The sequence below is a fragment of the Macrosteles quadrilineatus genome, unplaced genomic scaffold, assembly GCF_028750875.1.
Source record: "Macrosteles quadrilineatus isolate MER2022 unplaced genomic scaffold, UCM_ALF_1.0 Scaffold_8__2_contigs__length_117827958, whole genome shotgun sequence".
NCBI lineage: Eukaryota > Metazoa > Arthropoda > Insecta > Hemiptera > Cicadellidae > Macrosteles > Macrosteles quadrilineatus.
In genome coordinates this window covers 94,537,087-94,559,395 of record NW_026542601.1, presented here as the reverse complement: position 1 = coordinate 94,559,395, position 22,309 = coordinate 94,537,087, and the positions used below count along the sequence as shown (strand labels likewise).

Sequence of the window (22,309 nt, the reverse complement as noted above, 5' to 3'; positions counted from 1 at the left end):
GGAAATACAAAATTCCTCAGTGTTTTCGGGAAACTCGCACGCTCGGAATGCGTGTAAGTCCAGGGTTAATATGCTAAGACACATGACGGGCGATCCCGGCGAGTCTGATACTAAATTTAAAGCAGAGTTATTTTAACTGCGGGAGAAACGTAGTGACGTACACCGTCATGGCGGGTTTTGGAATTACTTTTGATTATGCCGTCATGTCGCCGGTGTGGTATTGCTTATAAAATTGGGTTGAAATACACTAAACTCGTACGTAAAGCAGAGCGTGTCGACGATTTTTGTAACAGAATTTTAAAAGAAATTTTAGTTTAGTTGTTTTTACTATTTTTCCAACATTTATTTATTTGAATAAATATTTTTATACCCAAACATAAAAAATATGTCTTTCAACATGTTCCAATATCTACTCCTATTGTGTAGTACAGTTATTAAATATATAGATTTGCTTAGTATTTATCATTAAGAGTAGACATTCTAAGCGCTGTATTGGAATTTTATTTCATTTTTACTTATTTTTATTTTTAACGGCAATGGCATTTACAATTAATAAACTTATCTTTGAAGGTCCTCAACTGGTACTCAACAAATTACAGGAATCGTCACTGTTAAAATGCTTGAACAAAATTTGCGTATACAAGATTCGAGTTTCTGTTTTCAACATTTGCAAGTTAGTTCATCATTAAATAGGTATATTAATTATTTAATTTACAACAAAATTAAAAGAAATAAAAAAAACATTTAACACAGCCAAATTTTGCTTTTACATTAAGCGTATTGGGTTTGACATTTTCTAAATGTTTTATGTTATGTCCATATTTATATTATTTTAGTGTATGATATTAAACAGTGAATGACAGCACATTACGCAAAATAATGTATGTAAATTTTCAAATTTTTTATACAAAAAAAAAGGTTTGCTGTAATTTGTGCTGTGTAACGTAGTCTTTAGAACAAATTATAAAAATGAGCAGTTATTAGAGTTGTGATATCAGTTAATGAAAATATCAATGTAGATTTGTAACAAGATCAAAATATGATAAAATAAAGTGACAAAAAGTTTTGGTCGACCGTGACAGGATTCGAACCTGCAATCTTCGGATCCGAAGTCCGACGCCTTATCCGTTAGGCCACACGGTCGGTGATGTGAGGGTGTTATATTGCGCCATTCCCCCCTTACTTCTTATCAATTAACCATAATTCCATTGCTCAGATCTATGATAGTTAATTGCATTTTTATGTCATTAATTATTATTCTTGTATTTCCTTAAATTTGTTAAATTATGATAATTTACATTACTTATTAATTTGTTTAAATTTTATAAAATAAATGAATTTAGGGTTAGGGGTAGCTTAATCTAAGTTGGCTACTGTTATTTTGGATTTTCAATGTACATTTTTGAGTTTTTTTTATGAATAGTTAGAAAATACTATAAAATATAGGATTTGTTATATCATCAATTTAAAAACAAAATTGTGTCAGCCTTATAATTGGGAATCGTAATACAAATTAATATTTTTTGGTCAGAAAAATGTTATACGGTAACTACTATTCATGCCTGCACAGAATACTTTATGGCAGATAACTTCGCCAGAAGAATGTTCAAAGTAATTTTTTACACTGTCCTGCTGCTATAAATACAAAAGTGCCACTTAATGCGCACACCCACGTAAATCATGTTCAAAATTTTTAAGATAGGAAAAGTTATTATCATTTTGAAGGCTACTATTTTCATTATTCTTCTTTTCAATCAGTGGCTTGAATAAATAATTTACCAATTGAATCTTTTCTAAATGATTTTAACTTAATAGGCCAAAGCTACTTGGGACAATCCAATTTTAATTAAATGATTTTTGTATTGAAAATAACTTTAATACTTGTCAAAATGACTTAATCAAAGATGAAAAGTTGTTGAGAAACAAGTTCTATAGATTAAAATTTTATTAAATCCGTTCAGGAAACCGGGTGTTGAATGTTTAATATCATTGCGAAAGATAACTGTTTATGCACCAATGCATACCCTGTTTAGTACTATCTCCTACCCATAATCCATCAGCAATGGATCTCAAAATAGGAGTTGGTTGCATCTACATTTCATATATAATTTACTGTATACTGTATTAAATCAGCTATTTTTTTCTGTTAGCATTTTTGAACTCTGCAAATTCCGATTCTCTACATGACTTGTGTTTTGTTTCAGTGATGTTGACGTGGAGAATCAGGCGTTGTCCTATCACTCTGGTAGCTCATCAAACTCCAGTCTTTCTACGAGGTTAGTATGAAATTTAACAATATAACAGTTAGTATTAACATGATTTTAAAAAAATATTAAATTTGTAAGCAACTTTTTTGCAAGAAATATTCTTTAAACAGTTTTTAAATAAATAGGCTTTACAATTGGAAAAACATTAAAACCGATGTTTAGCTACAACACCTCTTCCTTCTGTCAGCCAGTTATTACTTCAGTTTACAAACTCATTGAAAAATATGGCAATACATTATACACAATTGGTGTAAATTGTAGAAACTCTGTGTATCAATTTTAAGGAACAGTGTGTTCCTGTCACTGGGTACCGTAAATGGGAAAAATACAGTGATCTCAGATCTTGATCTTACCATCAAGGCTTCAATAATAGTTCTTCCATAAAATCTGAATTCCTTAAAACATTAATACAATGCAAATACCTATTGATTTTTCTGTCATAAAAAAATAAAATCACACTCTGTTAAAATTATTATCAACACATTTTAATTTTGTGTGGTGTAGTATAGCATAATAATTTGTTTTATAAAAATGCATTAAAACAAAATTTAAATCAGATTTTTTAGTTTGTTATAATTATCTTGTTTTACATCATATACCTTAGTGGCTGATTGGAAATGATTGTAAATGCCATTACCGCTAACCAAGATCTATTGGGACAGAGACTATAAATAATTGTTGAATAAGTAATGTCAGTTAGTAGCTGAGTGAGCCTGGTTGTTGGGCGGGGGCTGTAGAGAATGAAACTTTGATGAGGCGGGAGTGTTTTTCCCCAGGGTAAAGGAAGGCTTTTCACAGCATCCTGACACATTATATGCTTTATTGGTTGCTTTATAGACAGTCATTTATACTGTTTTAAGGACTGTAAAGCTGGTGATTCTGTATACAGCTTCAACTATTTTATTTAAAGCTATTTTATTTATTTTTATATAGTTCGTACTTAAATATTATACAGGGTGAATAAAATGTCAAGACCCCCCCTCTAAAATTTTTCCAAGTAAATTAACAGAGATATCCTTTTGGTGGTCGAGCAATCTTAGCAGGTAGTTTCATTTTATCATTTTGAAATTTTTGAGTGTCCCCCCAAAAGGGGGGATTTGGGAGGCAACTCAAATATTTTAAAAGTAAATCCCCTTCAAGTGACACCTCATTTTGAAGTGTTTACAAAAATTTAAAGAATGGTGAAAACTAGAGGTCGCTATGCCTTCTCTATCCAAAATGGTAGCCCGTCAAATGTTGTGGAAAATCAATGGTAAAATTGTTAATATTGGCTGTCATTTTGGATAGAGAAGAGATAGCGAGCTCTGGTTTTCACCATTCTTTAAGTTTGTTTAAACACTTCAAAATGAGGTGTCACTTGATAGGGGTTTCTATTGAAACATTTTTAGTTGTCCCCCGAATCCCCCCTTTTGGGGGACACTCAAAAATTTTAAATGTAAACCCCCTTCAAGTGACACCTCATTTTGAAGTGTTTACAAAAACTTAAAGAATGGTGAAAACCAGAGCTCGCTATCTCTTCTCTATCCAAAATGGCAGCCAATATTAAAAATTTTACCGTTGATTTTCCACAACATTTGACGGGCTACCATTTTGGATAGAGAATAGATAGCGACCTCTAGTTTTCACCATTCTTTAAGTTTTTGCAAACACTTCAAAATGAGGTGTCACTTGAAGGGGGTTTACATTTAAAATATTTGAGTTGCCCCCCAAATCCCCCCTTTTGGGACGACACTCAAAAATTTCAAAATGATAAAATGAAACTTCCTGCTAAGATTGCTCGACCACCAAAAGGATATCTCTTTATATTTACTTGGAAAAATATTAGAGGGGGGGGGTCTTGACTTTTTATTCACCCTGTATGTTTAAAAAACAGATATAGTTAAAGAAAAGATGGTGGCAGTAGATGTTATCATTGATTATTGGATACTGAAGATATCCCATCTATTTCTCAAGGTCAAAAGTTTGGAGAATTGGTTTTGTACAAGGTTTGGAATTTATGTTTCCAGGTGTGATTCTAGTACCTAATAAATTAACAATTATTGATATGTACAAATTGGAAACTGGATCCGTATTAGACAAAAACACATAGACATACAGATACAATACGTTCTCTGTGATTGTGAAAACATTATGGTTGAGTCTTATTTACAATAAATTCCCAATGACACCAAACAAACATCGTTGATAACTATGTATGTAGTAAAGAAAACAGGGAGACCAACATATAAGCACAATACTTGTAATACTTGGGTTGCAAAAAATAAATAAATAAACACATTGTAATACAATTAAGTAATTAACCACAGCATGTCCGATTGTGGCTCGATTGAACCTCTGTCATAATACATAAATTTTTCACTCAATTCAAATATAAGACTACCTACTGTTTGTAAGTTGTGGCATCTTTTTTGTTGCATAAACAATTTCTCTATCACAAACTATGGCAAAAAACGATTTAAACTGTAAGTTACTCTGTGAGAAGTTCATTCAACTAAGTTCCGTTTGTCTATAAATTTGGCTACAAAACAGGTCTATATGGATGGAAAATCTACTTCAATGTCCAAAAAGTCAATGCTACCTCTCCCTATAGCTAACGTTGAGACTGTTTGACAGAAGCTTGGACAGCCCGAGCAACTCGCTGGAAGCTGTGAGTGGAGGGAGAGGGCCAGGGGGTGAAGTGACACCATGGGACAGTGATACAGAGGCGGACGTGGTCGACCCTCCTGACTGGAAAAACACTGTCCCAGAGGACATTCTCAGGACCCTGACACCTCACGAGATCAAGCGCCAGGAAGTTATCAATGGTAAGGGACTACTGTTCGGTTAACAAATCTTATCTTCTCAACACAAGTAAGGATTCCACAGTCAAGTACGCTACAAACTAGTTCTTCTGGTAATGACCGCATTAAAGATGTAAACTTATTACTTATGGCACATTTTTTCCTCATCTTTTAGAGTATTATTTATCTGCAACCGGTTGCAAGTACTTCACTTCTAGTTGTGTTTTAGTAGTAGATCCTGACAACAATAACAGTGAAATGTTCTAAGGATGGCTGTCTGCAATGAGGGTTAAATGTCAGCACTTACGTATAAGTGTCTGTCAACAATGTGCGTGTAACTACAAGACCTACTGTACTTTTTACAAAAAGTTGTACCATTGATTCTTGATCAATACCAGTCCTACTTGATCTCTTGAGCAAGTAACTTTTTGTTTCATAATATTCCCTTACAGATATTGAATAATAAATCTTGCAAGCATTCTAATGCATATTTTTAAATAATAGTTCAGTTTTTAGATTTGTTGTATTTTTATTTTTTTGTTCTTTTGTTTTTAGCAGAGCCGGTCTTATGTGTCCTGCTCCAGGAACAGATTGAATTGTTGTTCAGTAATATGGGAGCATTTCACAAGTTCCAAAATCGGATGATGCAAAGTTTATATTGCCGATCGGTATTGTACTTCTGGTTATAACTGTACTTTTGGATCTACCGATCTTTGGATCATCCGATCTGCAATATAAACGTTGGATCTTCCGATTTCGGATGAACCAATCGGCTATTTAACTATTGGATCTTCTGATTTTGGATCTTTGGAAGATGATCCAGTAATGTGTACGTTCTTTTACAGAACTGTTCATGACTGAGAGATCTCATGTGAGAGGACTCAAGGTGCTAGACAGAGTATTCTACAGGCCTATGAAGGAGCAGCAGGTCCTGCCCCAGGAACAGATTCAGCTGTTGTTCAGTAATATGTACGTTCTTTTACAGAACTGTTCATGACTGAGAGATCTCATGTGAGGGGACTCAAGGTGCTAGACAGAGTATTCTACAGGCCTATGAAGGAGCAGCAGGTCCTGCCCCAGGAACAGATTCAGCTGTTGTTCAGTAATATGTACGTTCTTTTACAGAACTGTTCATGACTGAGAGATCTCATGTGAGGGGACTCAAGGTGCTAGACAGAGTATTCTACAGGCCTATGAAGGAGCAGCAGGTCCTGCCCCAGGAACAGATTCAGCTGTTGTTCAGCAACCTAGAGGAGATGCTGGAAATCCACTCCAGGTTCAACAACAGCATGAAGGCCAAACGTAAAGAAGGTCCCGTCATCGGCGAGATTGGCGATCTTCTGTATAGTATGGTAAGTTTCTTACTCCATTAAACTTAATAACATATCTACTGTGCTCTTAGTGCCATGGGATGTGAATGTAAATTATTTGTATGGTACATAAGAATCTTGATGGGAAGACTTCCAAGAGAATTAATTTAGACATGCCACTATTGTTTAATTTTCACCAAAGGTATATTCATATTCATATTCAAACATCTTTATTCATCATAAGTCATGTACATAGGTGGTACAGTGAATAGTGTCAGGATACTTAAAATAAAAATACTATATCTATACAGTAGAACTCCAATTATCCGAACTCCAATTAACCGAATCTCCAATTATCCGAATCGCTTATTTCAACAATTTTAAAAACGTAAAGCTAGGCTACAGTAATAAGTTTTGCAAAATATCAAAGAATTGTTATTAAACACATTTAGCCAATTTTGGACTTTGATGGAACACTATTGACTTAATAACATGTATAGAACACTTGTACTACGAGCATTGTAAACTGTAAAAATGTTCAAATTTAAATTATCATTAATTAAAAGTTCACTTAGTACCAAAAATGAGGATTTTTCTTTAAAATTCCCGGAATTCCGGTAAAACTCCGATTGTCCGAATTTTTGATTATCCGAATGGGGTCTGGTCCCTATTGATTCGGATAATCGGAGTTCTACTGTATATGGGAGGTGGAAAACTCCTCAAAAGAATATAATGCTAAATTTATTAAATAATCTTTTAGAATTTTCTTGAATTTAGATAGGTTTGTTTCTTTTTTTATCAATTCAGGGACAAATTTTAGAAACTCGTTACCAGCGTATGAGGGTTTTTTTTCAAAAATTTTAATTTGTGAGGCTGGACAAACTCTCTTCTCCTCCTGAAATAATAAGAATGTACTGAATTTATTACCTGCTCAGATTCATTTTTTTGCAATAAGAATTGTTTCATAAATATATTGCCCATAAACTGTAAAAATTTGTAATTTCTTAAAATGTTCTTTTGCCGAATCATCTCTTTTAAGCTTAAGCATAATTGTGATAGCCTCTTTTTGCCGCTTCAGAATGCTATCCATATTAAATTTTTTTAATTTTTTGATATGTGTATTGTGTTCGAATAATGAACCCAATGGAATTTTATAAGTGCTATTGTTGTCTAGCAAATCTTTATATTAATGTTTTACTGAAAGTAAATCTTGGAACTAATCAAGCAGTGTTTAATGAACAAAAATCGCAAAATGTGGAAGTCCTTTTTATTTTGTCCAGTTTTTTAGCACGCTATTTATATCTTGTGTATTTATATCCTATACAGCTTCAATGAATCTGCTTGTGATGTATATTCTTGTATCCCTGTTACAATTTTTATTTTCTGTTCAGTTTGAAGGCACAGACGGTGAGCACTTCCAAGAAGCAGCGGCTGTGTTTTGTAGAAAACAACAAATTGCTCTTGAAGCTCTAAAGGAGAAACGGCGGAAAGACGCTAAGCTCAACAGTTTCCTGAGTGATGCAGAGGGCAATCCTGTGTGTCGAAGGTTACAACTGAAGGATATCATACCTTCAGGAATGTTTAGGTAAGCACTTTTCTGTCACCCAAAACTCATTAATGAGGGCTAAAATATACTTATTGTAAAGTAACAATATAAAAAGCTAAAATAATGCATGAACCCGATTTTGTTGTCCAAATTATTGAAGAAAGACTTCTGTTTCATCATCCTACCCAATAGACAGCAATTCGGTTAAGTTTCATAAAAGTCTAACTTAAAGGTGGTTAATTTTAATAAATTACTTTCTCTACAAAGAAGTAAGATATAGAGGATACAAGCTTATGGGACAACTGTGCGCTTTTAGCTCTGGTTCGTTGGGACAGAAATGAACTTGTAACGAGCAAGGAAGAGCCTGAACAGCGATGGACACATTTTTGTACAGTAGTTGTAGCACACACGGTCTTCCTGCAGCTTGAACAATCTACGGTAGTCTCTTTCCAGTAATCCGGCGTCTTTTGATGGGTAAGGTCTTCTGCGATCGCGGCAAAATTCTGATTATCTCCAATGAATAAACCTTAAAAGAAGTGAAACCGCCATATTAAAAGAGGCGACGCTACGAAGATTGCTGCTAGCGGTAGGTCACAAAGACTTGGCTGGCGACGCTAGCGCTTCCCACATAAATCTTCATGAACTGCCGCTGGTAAAAATCTTTGTAGCGTCGCCTATTTTAATATGGAGGTTTTGCTTCTCATAAGGTTCTGTATTCATTGTTATCTCCCATGGCCGATTAGGCATCATCATCCCTTCCTGCATTGACGGAAATGCCATCGTCGTTTTGCACGATCAAAATCATGAACATCTCCCGGGCCGTTTAGACATTATCATCGCCTCCCGTGGTCACGGAAACGTTGTCGTCGTCTTGCGCAATTGTGGCAAAATCATGAACATCTCCTGTGGCCGTTTGGACATTATCATTGCCTCCCGCGATCGCGGGAAAAATCCGATCATCTCCCGCAGCCGTGGAAACATCATCCACTCTTGCATTCACAGAAACTTCATCGTCGTTTTTGCGATCGCGACAAAATCATGAACATCTTTCGCGGCCCGTTTAGACATTATCATCGCCTCTCGCGGCCGTTTAGGAATAGATCTCAGCGTCCACTGGACCTCGGCGGCCCCGCCACACTGCGGGGATGTTATTTACACTTCACTTAATTTCTCCAATTACATCTGTGCTGTTATAAAGTTCCCATCTTGGGCCTTCTTCTCCAATCTCCTTGTTCACATATAGGTCCATTGATTTTTTGCAGTAAAAAACTATGAGTACCTTTTCATGTTTTATAATTAATTTCCAAATTTCTGATCCATGTAGGAGGACTGGGCATATTATTGTTTTGTAGTACATGGATTTGCAGGGATAAAAGCAATTTATTACATTCATGGCAACATTTTGTTTGCTGAAATTATTTTACTTTGTATCTCTAGTAGCCTACATGAGTATTTTGATTTGATATTATTATTCCTAGTTATTTAAAACTGTTTGTATTATCAAATGTATGCCCCTCAATTTGTATGGGCTCGTTTCTATCATCACGCAAAGTGCACATACTTGGGTTTAGAGTAATTTGCTTATAAACATATTTTTCTATCCTCTCTCATACAAATTCTAGTTAATGTCTTAAAATCCTCTAGTGAATTTAATGAAAAGAGTTTTATTTTACTGCGGTTAATAGTAAAATTATTTATATTTTTTTAAGGACCACATTCTTCTCTTTTGCGTCCTCTTTGCATTGTGAAGCACGGGATTAGTAAATTGTTAAACATGTATTTTCGGATGAATACTTAACCTCTGTTTTCTTGCAGGTTAACCAAATACCCGCTGCTACTGAAGAACCTAGAGAAGTATACAACGGCTGGGACGGAGGAGGCAGTGAGAGTGACGAGGGCAGAGGAGAGGAGTCGAGAGATCCTCAACTACGTCAACACTGCAGTGAAGGAGGCAGAGGACCAGTACAGATTAGCGGAGATACAACGAAGACTGGACAGAGCCTCCTTTGACAAGGTCGACCACGCCATGGCACACGAGTTCAGAGTCAGTATTACTTTCTTTTGTAAATCTGTGAATCTTGAGTGTAGTCACAAATAATTAAAATACACTAAAGGAGAAGGAATGTGTACACAACTAACCGTAAGTCTAAAGAGTTCAGGCTGATAGGACCAAAAAAGTTAAAAACACAATTTGATAATTTGCCCAGAAGTGGTTTCTGCAGAAGAAAGAAGTAGGAATGGTCCTGCTGATTTTCTACTTCTTCCATCCCAGGGGCAAAATGTCAATTTCATTGGGTCTTTTTTGTGTGTTTTTTTTATGTGCTGTTAACTGCCTTCAAAGATTTGTTGGGGGAAGATAGGTGTCTTTCCATTTGCCCCCTAATGTATTGCCCCCTATTTTCTCCAAAAACTAAAAATTAATTTTGAATTACAAAGGCAATGGTGAACAGATGCATGGTTGATTAATAAGTAATAAAAACTGAAACAAAAAAGTCACAACAAAATACAATAAGAAGAGTACAATTGAGAGAAAGTTACCATTTCAAAATAGTTAGCAAAAAAGTGTAAATGAAGATCTTGAAGCAATGTCAGAGACAAAACAATTAAAAACAATACAATCTGAGTCATATTTAACATAAACTCATGGTCAATTAATGTCATGGTCATATAGGAAATCTGCCGGGGAGTAATATGATTTCTCATCAATAATGCGTTAGTACAAATTTAAAATTTGTGTGGTGTATAGGATTTTATTTTCAAGGGGATCTTATTATATGAACAAATCCCCATATACATGTTTTTTTTTGTTTTTTTTATGAGAGTGTTTATGAATTGGTCCAATTATCCGAATCAATTATGATCATACCACATGCGGATGATAAAATATTTCGATAGTTTGATTTTTATTGAAACTCGGGGTAATGCAGAAAATAAGCTGATTCAAGCTGAGCTTTTACTACAATGATTGATTGCAGATTGTGTCTGCAAGTTTTCGGTATCGGAAAATTCACACTTTTGCCACTATTGCGGAAGGCGATTATGATTTTCTGTGACCGCGGGAGACGGTGACAAAAACAGGAGAGGTTTTGGATTTTGCAGAGGCACGGTTTCTCTCTTAATTTTTAGTCCTAACACTTAAGTTAAACTCTACGGTTTTAAGTTTTTAAAATTCTTTCTGTAGCGATTTGGATAATCTGTGATTTATATTGTTGGAGTTCGGATATTTAGAGAGTTCTATCGTATACCTCAGTCCAACAGCGGAAACCCCCTTTCTTTGTTATCCCTACAAACTTGTTCCTTTGGTGAGTTGGTAGAGCAACGGACTATCAATTAATCAATGTTAGCAATGTCTTGGGTTCGCATTATACTGCTACTAATTTTATCAGTACTTTTTACTCATGTTCTGAATTGGTCCACCCCTTGTTGTGCTGGATATGTTCCATGCACAGCCCCAAGCCCTATACAGAGGGCAGAAATAAACCTTCTTTTGTGGCTGTGCAGTTCAATGATGTAGCTTTGCATGATCCCTAATCTATGTTGGATATCTAACACACTATGGTGAAAACAAATTTACCAGCCAACGATCTCCTATTTCCCCTAGATATTATCAACAGTCAAACTGCATAAGTGATCAAATTACCTTTAAGGGAATCATAATAAGAAAAATGTTTTTCTTAGCATTTAACCTTTTATTTCCTATACCTTTTGCTTTTAGATAGATTGAGATTGGATTTGTACAACGTCAAAACACCAGGGTGTGTACCAAAACGGCACAAGGAAGATTTCTCAGGTGCCGTTTGACGTCACTAACTGCTGACGTCACTTTGAGGGAACACCATTAGCGCAACGATGCGGTTGTGAGCCATCGGCCTCGGTGGTGTAGTGTATAGCGTGTCGGGCTGATAATCCAAATATACCGGGTTCGAATAATTAAAAAATTATAAAATTGAATTTTAGGCATTTATAATGTTATTTTATGAACAAAACTATTTTTTAGATTAGTAAACCTTCATTCCATTTTTCCATTATCAGCACGTTTGGTTAGTTTGGTTAGGTTATGACAGTTTAATTTAATAATAGAAAAATGATAAAATTGTCTGTTTCTTCAGACGCAGCAGTTAGTGACGACAAACGGCACCTGAGAAATCTTCCTTGTGCCCCACCGGTGTACTGCTTATTTCTGGTAGAGATGACTGAAGGATAAGTGTTATTGTACAACATGATGAGTAACACTCTACTGATGTTTGCAGAATCTAGACCTGACGAGACATAGGCTAATACACGAAGGCCCCCTCAACTGGAGGATAGCCAACCGTCCCAAACCTATAGACTTGCATGTGCTGCTACTAGAGGACATTATCATCCTGCTACAGAAACAAGATGACAAGTACGTCCTCAAGTACTACAGCTCCACACTGAGTCCTGTCATCAGGGTGTCCACGGTCATCGTCAGGCCGAACGCTGTCGGTGAGTTGTCGTTAGTACATACTTGCAATCAATTGAAGACGCTAGAAATACAGGTCAATTGTCACTGAACTAGAATAAAAATTGTATACACAAGCTAGTTAAATTCTTGCATTTAACAGTAAAAAAGTAAAATACTAAGTAAGATACCTGCTTCTGCTAGGAAGCAGGCTTACCTGAATGGGAAAGAGTCAGGCACAAGGCGTATTATAATTATTGTATCTTACTTTTCAAATAACCCGAAGCACTGTTGGGAATATAGTTGGAGCAAATTGCAATCGTTATATTCTTCGTTGATCAATATAGACCCTTAACTTAAAAACAAACGCCATGTAACTGTTATCCTTTCACCATCTACTACATCTGAGAGAAATTAAGGCTGTCTGACATTTTTTACTAGACCCTTTAGTACTGTAAAAGAAATTTATCCTGTGGTTAGTCTGATGAGGCTAACACTATATGGGGGAAGAGGACCTATAACTCATATGTAGACAATATTCATCTCTAGACATTATGTAATTGCTAGTGAGTCTGTCCTAAACTCGTAATGGGTTAACAAACAAAGCGTACCTAAACATTCACTTTCTTAGGTCTTTAGAATTGTTTTTAACCTCAAGTTTTTTTACTGGAAAATTACCAGTTTCCATCCAAGTAATTGTTTAGTTTGTACTTTCAGCAAATAACTGTTGACTTTACCTTAACGCAAGTAGCTCAGTGGTAGTTTCTTTGGCTGGTAAGCCACACATTGCTACTTAAAGCCTGCAATCACCTCTAACTTGACAATGTGACCATGCTGTAAAGGTACTTCACTACTCAAATGGATAGTCAGTAGATGAGCAGATAACAGGCAGTTGGAGTTTTAACAAATTGAGGATTTAAGTTAAGTGTTGTTTTTAATTTCAGACAAGAAGGCGCTTTTTCTCGTCAACACAGCACAGAGTGGGGCCCAAATATACGACCTCGTAGCTAGTTCAAATTCAGAGAAAAGACTGTAAGTACAGCCTTTTTCTATTCTTAGAACTGTTAGTGATTGATTTGTGAGTGTAATCGATACATCCATGATTGTGTTTAACTATTACAATGATAGTTCAACACTTTGCCGTAAAAATAAATAAATTAGTTCATTGTATTATTTAGTCGACAAAAAAAAAAAACTTCAAACAATCAAGGGAGGGTTAATAAGTTTCACATCATATTGCACAAAAACGTATGGCATATGTCGTACTTGTCATTTATGATGACGTATCCGTAGCCACACAAGATGATTTTGCCGCAATCGTGGATGACGATAATGACGATACCGCGATCGTGGGAGACGACGATGACGTCTACATACCGCAAGAGATATTTATGATTTTCCCGCAATCGTGGATGACGATAAAGACGTTTCCGTGACCACGGAAGACAATGATGACGTCCACACAATGACGTTTCTGTGACTGTGGGAGTCAATGATGATGTTTACACGGCCGCGGAAGATTATTTTGCTGCTATCACGATCCCAGATGACTTTCCCGCGATCCTGGGAGACGACGATGACGTCTACATGACCGCAAGAGATATTTATGATTTTGCCGCAATCGTGGATGACGATAGTGACGTTTCCGTGACCACGGAAGACAATGATGACGTCCACACAATGACGTTTCCGTGACTGTGGGAGTCAATGATGATGTTTACACGGCCGCGTAAGATTATTTTGCTTCTATCACGATCCCGGATGACGACGATGACGTTCCCCCCAATCCTGGGAGACGACGATGACATCTACATGACCGCAAGAAATTTTCATGATTTTACCGTGCTCATGGACGAAGAGGTTTCCGTGATTTAATCCAAGAGGAGTGCTGAAAAAGTTCAAACATGTGAAATATGTATTTTATTTTTTAGTTATTTAAATGTACTGTATTTTGGCAGCTTTTTGGAGCATCTTTGGCTACTTTTGAGCCTACTAGCACAACATTTTCTTGAAACAACAAATCTTGAACACAGGTCTAGATACTAAAATTAAAAAGCTGAATAGCCAAAATGATCGGATAAAAGTGAATATTTTGTATGTATAAAAAGCCATAAAGTTATGGAAACCTATTTCAAATATTTTAATTAAATTAACATATTTTCATAAAAAATAGATGTAGCCTATGCTACTTATATGCTGCTCATCAGTCCAAAATTCCAATGCCCATTGTTTGGTAAAAGTTTAACGTATTTGTAGCATTACAAAATGGTGCCAGAACTGATCTCAACTTCCATCATGATACACCAAACTTTGTTCATATTTCGGAATAAATCTTCCCGTCTGTCATGCTTACGTGTGGCTTTCAAACACGTTGCCTTACTTAAAACTTCCATTGATGGTTCTTCTGCTAAAATAATCTAAAACCAAGTATGTGATGTATTGTATTAATGACTCATACTCACATTTTTAAATACTATTGTTCAATAATAAGTATAATGATTAATTATTTGACCTACTCAACATATAATCTCAACCAAGTTAACTCTTCATTAAGTTATACTAAGAGAAAAAGCTATATTCAGAATATAGTTTTTTTATCATTCCACCCTTTTGTAGCATAATTATCATGATACCTCTCGTACTCACCTATACTTACAATAAGCTGAAATACGGTACGGTTTTTAAATCCTAAACCTGTGCAAATTATTCATCTAAGATTTAGTATCAATCTAAACTAAAAGTAGTCCAGTGGTCGGGTCGAAAACTCGACCATTAATTTGTAATGTACAGACTTCTATTTTCAGCCCAAGCTGTAAATAAAACATGTGATTGGAATTTCTTTCATTTGTTTAGATTTTCTGTATAAATTTCGTCACCAGCATGGCCATAAGGCCCATGTTATTTTTTTCAAATTTAAAATTCATTTTTTTGCTTATTTTTGAGCCTATTTTAATTTGTAAAGGAATTCTGCTCATCACAGGAAAATATCTTTCTAACAATATGCGTAGATTTTCCCTACGATGCACACGAGCTGAGAAAAAAGGTTTTAAAGAAACATGCTTGCCTATTAATATAAAGGTATAATTGAATTATCAAATCCTTAAGCATGTTATTGAATCAGGTTGAGGCTTAATAGCTTCAGGTATAACAAACTAATGTTCTATGGATCAATTATCTTTAAACTATATTTATGATTGAAAGTGAGGGTCCATTAGTTTTATGAAGTTGTAAAAGAGTATTAATCACGATCTACACAATAGTCCATCAAGTAGTTAGTCATATAGGACTGAATTAGTCTCTTTGAAAGCCTGAGATAATTTGATACGTAGTTCTCTTTTTGTGTTTCTGGTTTTTTGTGAAACAACTTTGTAACAGTATTTTAGCCTCTTTCAGTTAGACAAAAGACAATTGCCTGGTGACATATAAGAAAGAACTATATATACCTCTTTTAATTTGACTCATAAATGTACTGTATTCAAATTCAATTTAGATTATTTATTTTAGATATCTAGTCTACATTCTCCCTTTAACACGTTCCCTACCGATCGTCACACCCCCCTGTTTCTGAGATGAGTATAGTTGGTAGTTAATGTGTTAAAACGTTAAAAGTTTTAACTATTTCAATTTGATTAAACATTTGGGACCTGAAATTATTCTGCAATGTTTAACAAACTATTACAAACAAATTCTGCACCTTTAATTTTTGCATAATTAAATTCCATGTAGAACTTAAATACACAGTTGACACACTTCCTAATCCGGCTTGGGGACTTTAACGGTGCAGTGCTGAACTATTGAAAATGCTAGATTCTTGTACATATCTATTAAGGCCTCTTTTATACTCTGGGGCTGCTGCGACCTGCGGCTTTGTAAGTGCATACAGTTAAATGGAAGCTTTCATACTATGCTATGTTGGCTAGATGCTCAACGGTGCATCATAGAGCCGCAGAAACATGCAACCTCAAGGTGAATTGCATTGTGAGAGCTTTTATACTCTGCGTGTCGCTGCAGAGTAGTTGTCAACATGGCCAAAACAAAACGCCTCCCAAAATACTCCTGCCAAATTCTTTTAAACATAATAATGATCTAGACCGAGATAAATGATTAAATGTTCACTTATAATATGATATACACTCTGAAATAGTTGTTTTACTATTGACAATAATATTATTTAGTACGGTACTATCATTATAAACAAGCTAATTAATTTTGTCTATTAAGCCACGGTATGAGTTTTAGCGGGATGCTCCGCCAGGGAAGTATTAGGCCTATTTGAGTTCTTAGAATTATATTATCCCATCACCACATTCACTACAAATAACTTTAAAGGTGAAAAGAAATCCCTAAGTCAGTAACCTTGACACCCCCCCCCCCCCCTTCCTCACTACAACTGGCGCTGCACAAACTTGTGGCTTCTGCCATTGGCCGCAGCAACGTGCGGATCGCCACAGAGTATAAAAGAGGCCTTAAAAAAGCCATTATTGGGAGACTAGCAGAAATTGTGCTAGATAGAGAGGTTGTCTGATTTTATTGAGACTGTTTTAACCTTGGAATTAAGCTATAGAATATGTCTTATTTTTCTCCTTCACAAATATAACACTTTCTTTTGTTTTCAAACTGTGATAACTAGATTATTATGAGCTTTTTAAATTAAGAGATAGATTATCCCCATGGTACACATGATCCGTAGAGCAGCCATACAAGGTGTAAAGTGTTGGGATACGTTGTTTTGTCGTGTTGGTAATGCAAGTACAGAGGTGTTAACGTTCACGTTGTGGCCGCACTGTAATGTGATAACAAGATGCAATAGTGAGACCCCAAGTTTGATTGGAATATGTGATAGTGGTTCTACTCTATTTACGTTAACTTGTGTGTAGTGTTTTGCCTTTTTATAATGTGGTGGCACAGAATATTTAGATTACAAAATATATAAAATTGAATTTTCATTCATTGACAAATATTTGAAAATATAATATATTAAATATTTAAAATATGAGAATTGAAAATTGTTTTGGCTATAGAATGACAAAATTTGGTTTTTGTGCTGATCTTTTTTTAAAATATGATGAGTAGTGGAAAAGTAAGAAGCTTTTTTTCCTAATGTCCTTGATTATTGGGCTATATAAATAGTTGATCTTTGTCAGTATCAAAGTTGCACAGATTATCACACTCCCAGTCAGCAACACCCACCCTTCCATTCAACTTAAAATTAAATATATATATATTCATTACACAAAGTAATTCACTGTCTTTTTGACTTAGTTACTTTCTTGACTGATATAATTTTCACTTTTATTACGGCAGTTTTGAGACTATAGTGGCATATGACATTACATGGTAAACATATTCCATGTTTGCTTCAGTTCTTTCATTTCTTTTTATGTCTACTCTTTTTTGCGTGTATTGAGCAAAAAAGAGTAGGATTTCATTAATTTAGATTGAGATATTCTTGCAATTGCCAGCCGGTAAACTTGCTACTTTTACATACTTCTTAGCTGTTTTGTATTTAATGAAAGAAAAATGAATTAAGTAAGACTAGTAAGACTGATTTCAATTATTCTTCCTATAAAATATACATAATTTCCAGCAAAATTAATATTACCAAAGTAACTCTATTGAATTCCCATACAAACGATTCCTTCAGCACACTTCATATAATGGCAATTTTTCTCTGTTAGTTGCTACATTATTCTAGCCAACTCTGATTATTAATGTATGTGGGCAAGCCATGAAGTTATTTGGCCCAGGGGAGCAGTAACCTTGCATAATGGTATTCTAGTCTGGACATGTATCACAATGGAAACACTATTTGTTTTGATGCTTTTGTAAATGGACCTGTTGGTTTTTGATTAAAAACTGGAGTTTTCATTTGTTTTTTTCAGTTTTAATACTCTTGTAACTCTGAACTGTTATTACTTATTGAATGCTAATCATTATGTGTCCTGGTAATAATAAATGCTTTGTGTTATTCAATTTTATTTATATTAATTTAATCTAATAAAGGACCAAATGATGATGCATAATTAAATAAATGTTTAATTACCTAAAAAAGTTGAATGTAATTTGAAAAACAAATTAAAAGAAGTGTAGGAATATTCCTTTATTTACATTGTGAGGAAGAGCCAAATTAGATTGTAAGATCAAATCAAAATATAATAAAAAGGTTAATGCTTCCTGAGAAATAGATCTATATCCCTTATGTCTCTTCTTCTGATTTGTTCTTTGCATAAGGTAAGATAAATAATCGAATGATATATTGAATAACAAATTAAAATAAATAATTTAAAATAATATCTGAAACTTAATAGGAACTATAGATTTATCTGTTTATTCAAAGTAGCAGGATTTATTCATATGGTTTGAGAAAACATCAAATGATATCCGAAAAACGAATGAAAACTCTTTGTTTCTTACTTATTATTACACTTTCTTAGTTGACCCATTATTGATTCCTCTTTAAAACAAGATTTGTGTAAAAAACATAAAATATATTCAGAACATTTTGTTTTATGCATACAATAAATAAAACATTTAAAACACATTTTTTTAATGTATAAACTAGCTAACCCTTGAAAAAAGTCAAGACAAAATCTGTATAGTATTCTCTCTGGAACAAAAATTAGCAATTTAAAGCTGTGCCGTGTAGTGTAATAGGTTTCTAATAAAAACCAATGAGGATAGAAGATTGAACTGCTCTTTAAAAGTCAATATCGTGGATTTATCAGGTCTGAGAGGATATAATGGGCGATGGCGATTACCAAGCGAGCCTAGCCACTGATTGCTCTTCACCCAATGTTAGCGCTCCAGCCCGATAATGTCTTGGCTTTTAGTACTTTTCAGCATTAAAATTCTTATTTAAGCTTTTAAACCACTTGAATGTGATTAGTTTGCAACAAGCTCCTGCAAACGATTTTATCAAGTAAATTATTGTATGGTGTCTTAAAAACAATTTTAATCTGTTTAATTTGTCACCAACCAATTGTATTCTTTCATTTTAAACGTATTTGGTGCTCAGTCAATGTTTTTTGTGAAACTGTTTAGGCTAAAAATGTGTTTTCGTTATACTGCAGCAAAAACAGTCATTTTTAATACATGCATTGCGGGTCTAAAGTAACTTTTTTTCTCCCTATGGAGTAAATACAAGCTGTTGTAAACTCAGTTGAAAATTTGATTATAAGCAATTGCATGTCCCAAAAGTATGTATCGATTTTTTTACTCGGCTGTAGCTTATTGTTGATCTCTTGTCAATAGTGTTTCCATTAGCAAAATTGAAAACAAGTTGGCAATCGTCTTGAGAGGTTATCTTTACATGAAAAGTATTTTTGTGTTGTAACTTAGTATGCTTAATAATGGTGCAATATGTAATAAATATAGTTCATCACGCAAGAAAAAAATATTTTTTAATCCTCGCTCATTTTCTGTCCTCAGCGTTGCCTCGGTGTGTCAAAAAGAGTCACGCTTTTGTAATAAAATATATGTACTACTGAAATCTCAACCTGGATGAATCTATTGTAATCATTGGTTTTAAGACGGTTATGAGCCATGCAAGCAAAAAATAGTTTTATTTTTAACAGACCCATTCGAGACACAACTGATTAGGTCTTTAAGGTAAAGGGGCAAATTTTGAATTATGCCTAGATCACATTCAAATTTGTTATACTACAGAATCTTTGAAAATATTTGATCATTGTATGTTTTCTTTTTTAAATAAATAAATTGTTTACATAAATGTTTCTTGCCCGTGTTAGTTGTGATAACACCTTTTCTAACCCAGCTATAACTTGCTGTTTACCAAATTTAATCATTAATTACAAAGTCAGAGAAGCTTTACAACATTTACCATACTGCTCACACCATTCTTTTGTTGCTCAAGTGAACTCATTAATCATATCTTGTCCCACTCAAGATTTTTCTTACGAGTTTTTCATTTGAGTTAGATAATTGTTTTTAATCACATTAATACGTCTAACACAGGTAGAAAAGTGGTGTGACTTGAGTTAGCACCCTAATTATCATCATTGGTAGTTTGTTTTGTTACATTTTTAAATCCGGGTATTATACCTACCTTAATCAGTATCTATAAAGGAAAAATTGTGTTTTAGGCAGATGTTAAAATATTAACGGAAAGTCTACGAAACTCTAAGAAAACTGTTGGAAACTACGAACTTTTGCTCTTGATAGTCAAAAATTATGCTCGCAGTATTGCTTATGATTTTCACATTGCTCACTGAACCCATATATTTAGTAAATAATTGTGGCTAACAGCCAACATTCTATAATATTGTTTAGACTAATTTGTGGCACAATTAACTGAGCTGTTAGTCAATTAACCCTCAAAGGCAGCAACTCTGATCTTGCCTTTGTAAGCTTGACTGCATCCCTTTTTACAGACATCTTAGTTCCATTATTAACTGTTAATAATTTTGTGCCCAATACAACAGTAAAACATAGTCTAGCATAAAAATAACTGTTTCGGTTTTTTTTCTAATTGGGTTATTTTAAACACAGATTTATGGGGGTTTTACATTTAAATAATTGAGTACTAAAACATATACCTGGCTGTAATGAATCAGCTAATCTTATTTGACCTAAACTGGCCATAAAACTCATCTACTCGGTTCACACAAATCGGCCATCATCCTATATTTTATTGATTCAAACATTACAAGATTACCAATGAAATATAATTTGAGGGCAATATATATTGATCGCTTTATGAATAAAATATATTAATGGTTTGATTTGTAAGTTTAAGATATTAGTGAATTTTTAGCTCTTTATATGTTTCTACTGTTTTCAATCGTTAGTTTTTAGCATAAAAAAGTACATTTATAATAATGTTTTCTAATTGTGACATACAAATTAGTTCAAGATGTAATTTGATGTTATGCTTTACATGATCATCTCAGGTTGCTGTTGCGTGTTGCATGATTGTGTCACGATCACTCACACTTTTCCGATGTCCTCCGTGATTGCTATATCATGTGATTACTGCAACAGAAATCATTGTTTAACCTCTTTTTGTTTTTACAAATTAATTTTCCCCTGACTAGAGACGGTAGAGTATATATACTGTTAAACAGGTAAATTTTCGATAACGATGTTTAACAATTGGACTGGCGGTATCGAGATTGACTCATCCTAGTTGTTATCGTCTGTTATCAGTTTGAGAGCGCCAAGGGGGGGAGAGGGGGTTGACGTAAGCCGAGTTTACGTCATCAACCAGAGCTTAACTCTCATATTATTGATTTCCGTGGTTGTTAAATTCCATCTGACAACTGATATTCATCCCTTCCTCCCACTAATTCAACTTCCTTCAAATATTGTTTATATTGTCAACAGCTATTACAATCATAACGAATTTTGTTGTTTGCATATTAATATTACATTGGAAAACATTATTGCGGTAAAACATATTTATAAAATAAAATTCATCCTTTTGAAATAAACTAAATATAAGGTTAATAAAAAGTAAGAGCAAGTTCATAGTTATAGTCTCAGTAGTAGAAAAATCGGTATCATCCGGAAATATTAAAACTTTTCCTTTTATTTTACTTGTTTTTTTTTTGTTTTATTCCTTAAACTTTATTTGCCATGTAGCCAGCTCATTTGAAAACATTATTGCGGTAAAACATATTTATACTGAGTCTAAAATTTTTCTTTTTGAAATAAACTAAATTTAAGATAAATAAAAAGTAAGCTAAAGCAAGTTCATAGCTATAGTCTCAGTAGTAGAAAAATCTGTATCACCCAGAAATATTCAACTTTTCCTTTTATTTTACTTACTTTAATTTTTTTTATTTGCCATGTAGCGAGCTCAGTCATTAGGCGTGTTCATTTATGAAAATTCTTATAATGACTTAAAGCAGTTTTATAAAAGTCTTTTAGCTTCAAGACAAACAAATTTTGTGTGTTGTATATGTATGGAAATAAAAATAACTAGAGCTTGTAAGGCCTTAATGCAACATTTGGATATTTACTAG

General features: G+C 34.2%; 1 protein-coding gene and 1 non-coding gene across 2 annotated transcripts in view; one reads left to right on the top strand and one right to left on the bottom strand.

Moving 5' to 3' along the window:
* LOC129001808 (rho guanine nucleotide exchange factor 12) overlaps positions 1-22,309 on the top strand; it is a 421,244-nt gene that overhangs the window by 308,486 nt on the left and 90,449 nt on the right. Inside the window, exons 23-29 of the mRNA XM_054429256.1 lie at positions 2,205-2,276; positions 4,881-5,071; positions 6,173-6,399; positions 7,749-7,942; positions 9,719-9,947; positions 12,154-12,370; positions 13,271-13,358. Coding sequence (XP_054285231.1) covers positions 2,205-2,276; positions 4,881-5,071; positions 6,173-6,399; positions 7,749-7,942; positions 9,719-9,947; positions 12,154-12,370; positions 13,271-13,358 — 1,218 coding nt within the window. The remainder of the gene's footprint in view (positions 1-2,204; positions 2,277-4,880; positions 5,072-6,172; positions 6,400-7,748; positions 7,943-9,718; positions 9,948-12,153; positions 12,371-13,270; positions 13,359-22,309) is intronic.
* On the bottom strand, positions 1,071-1,143 carry Trnar-ucg (transfer RNA arginine (anticodon UCG)). Its single transcript has one exon. It is a non-coding gene; the product is annotated as a tRNA-Arg (tRNA).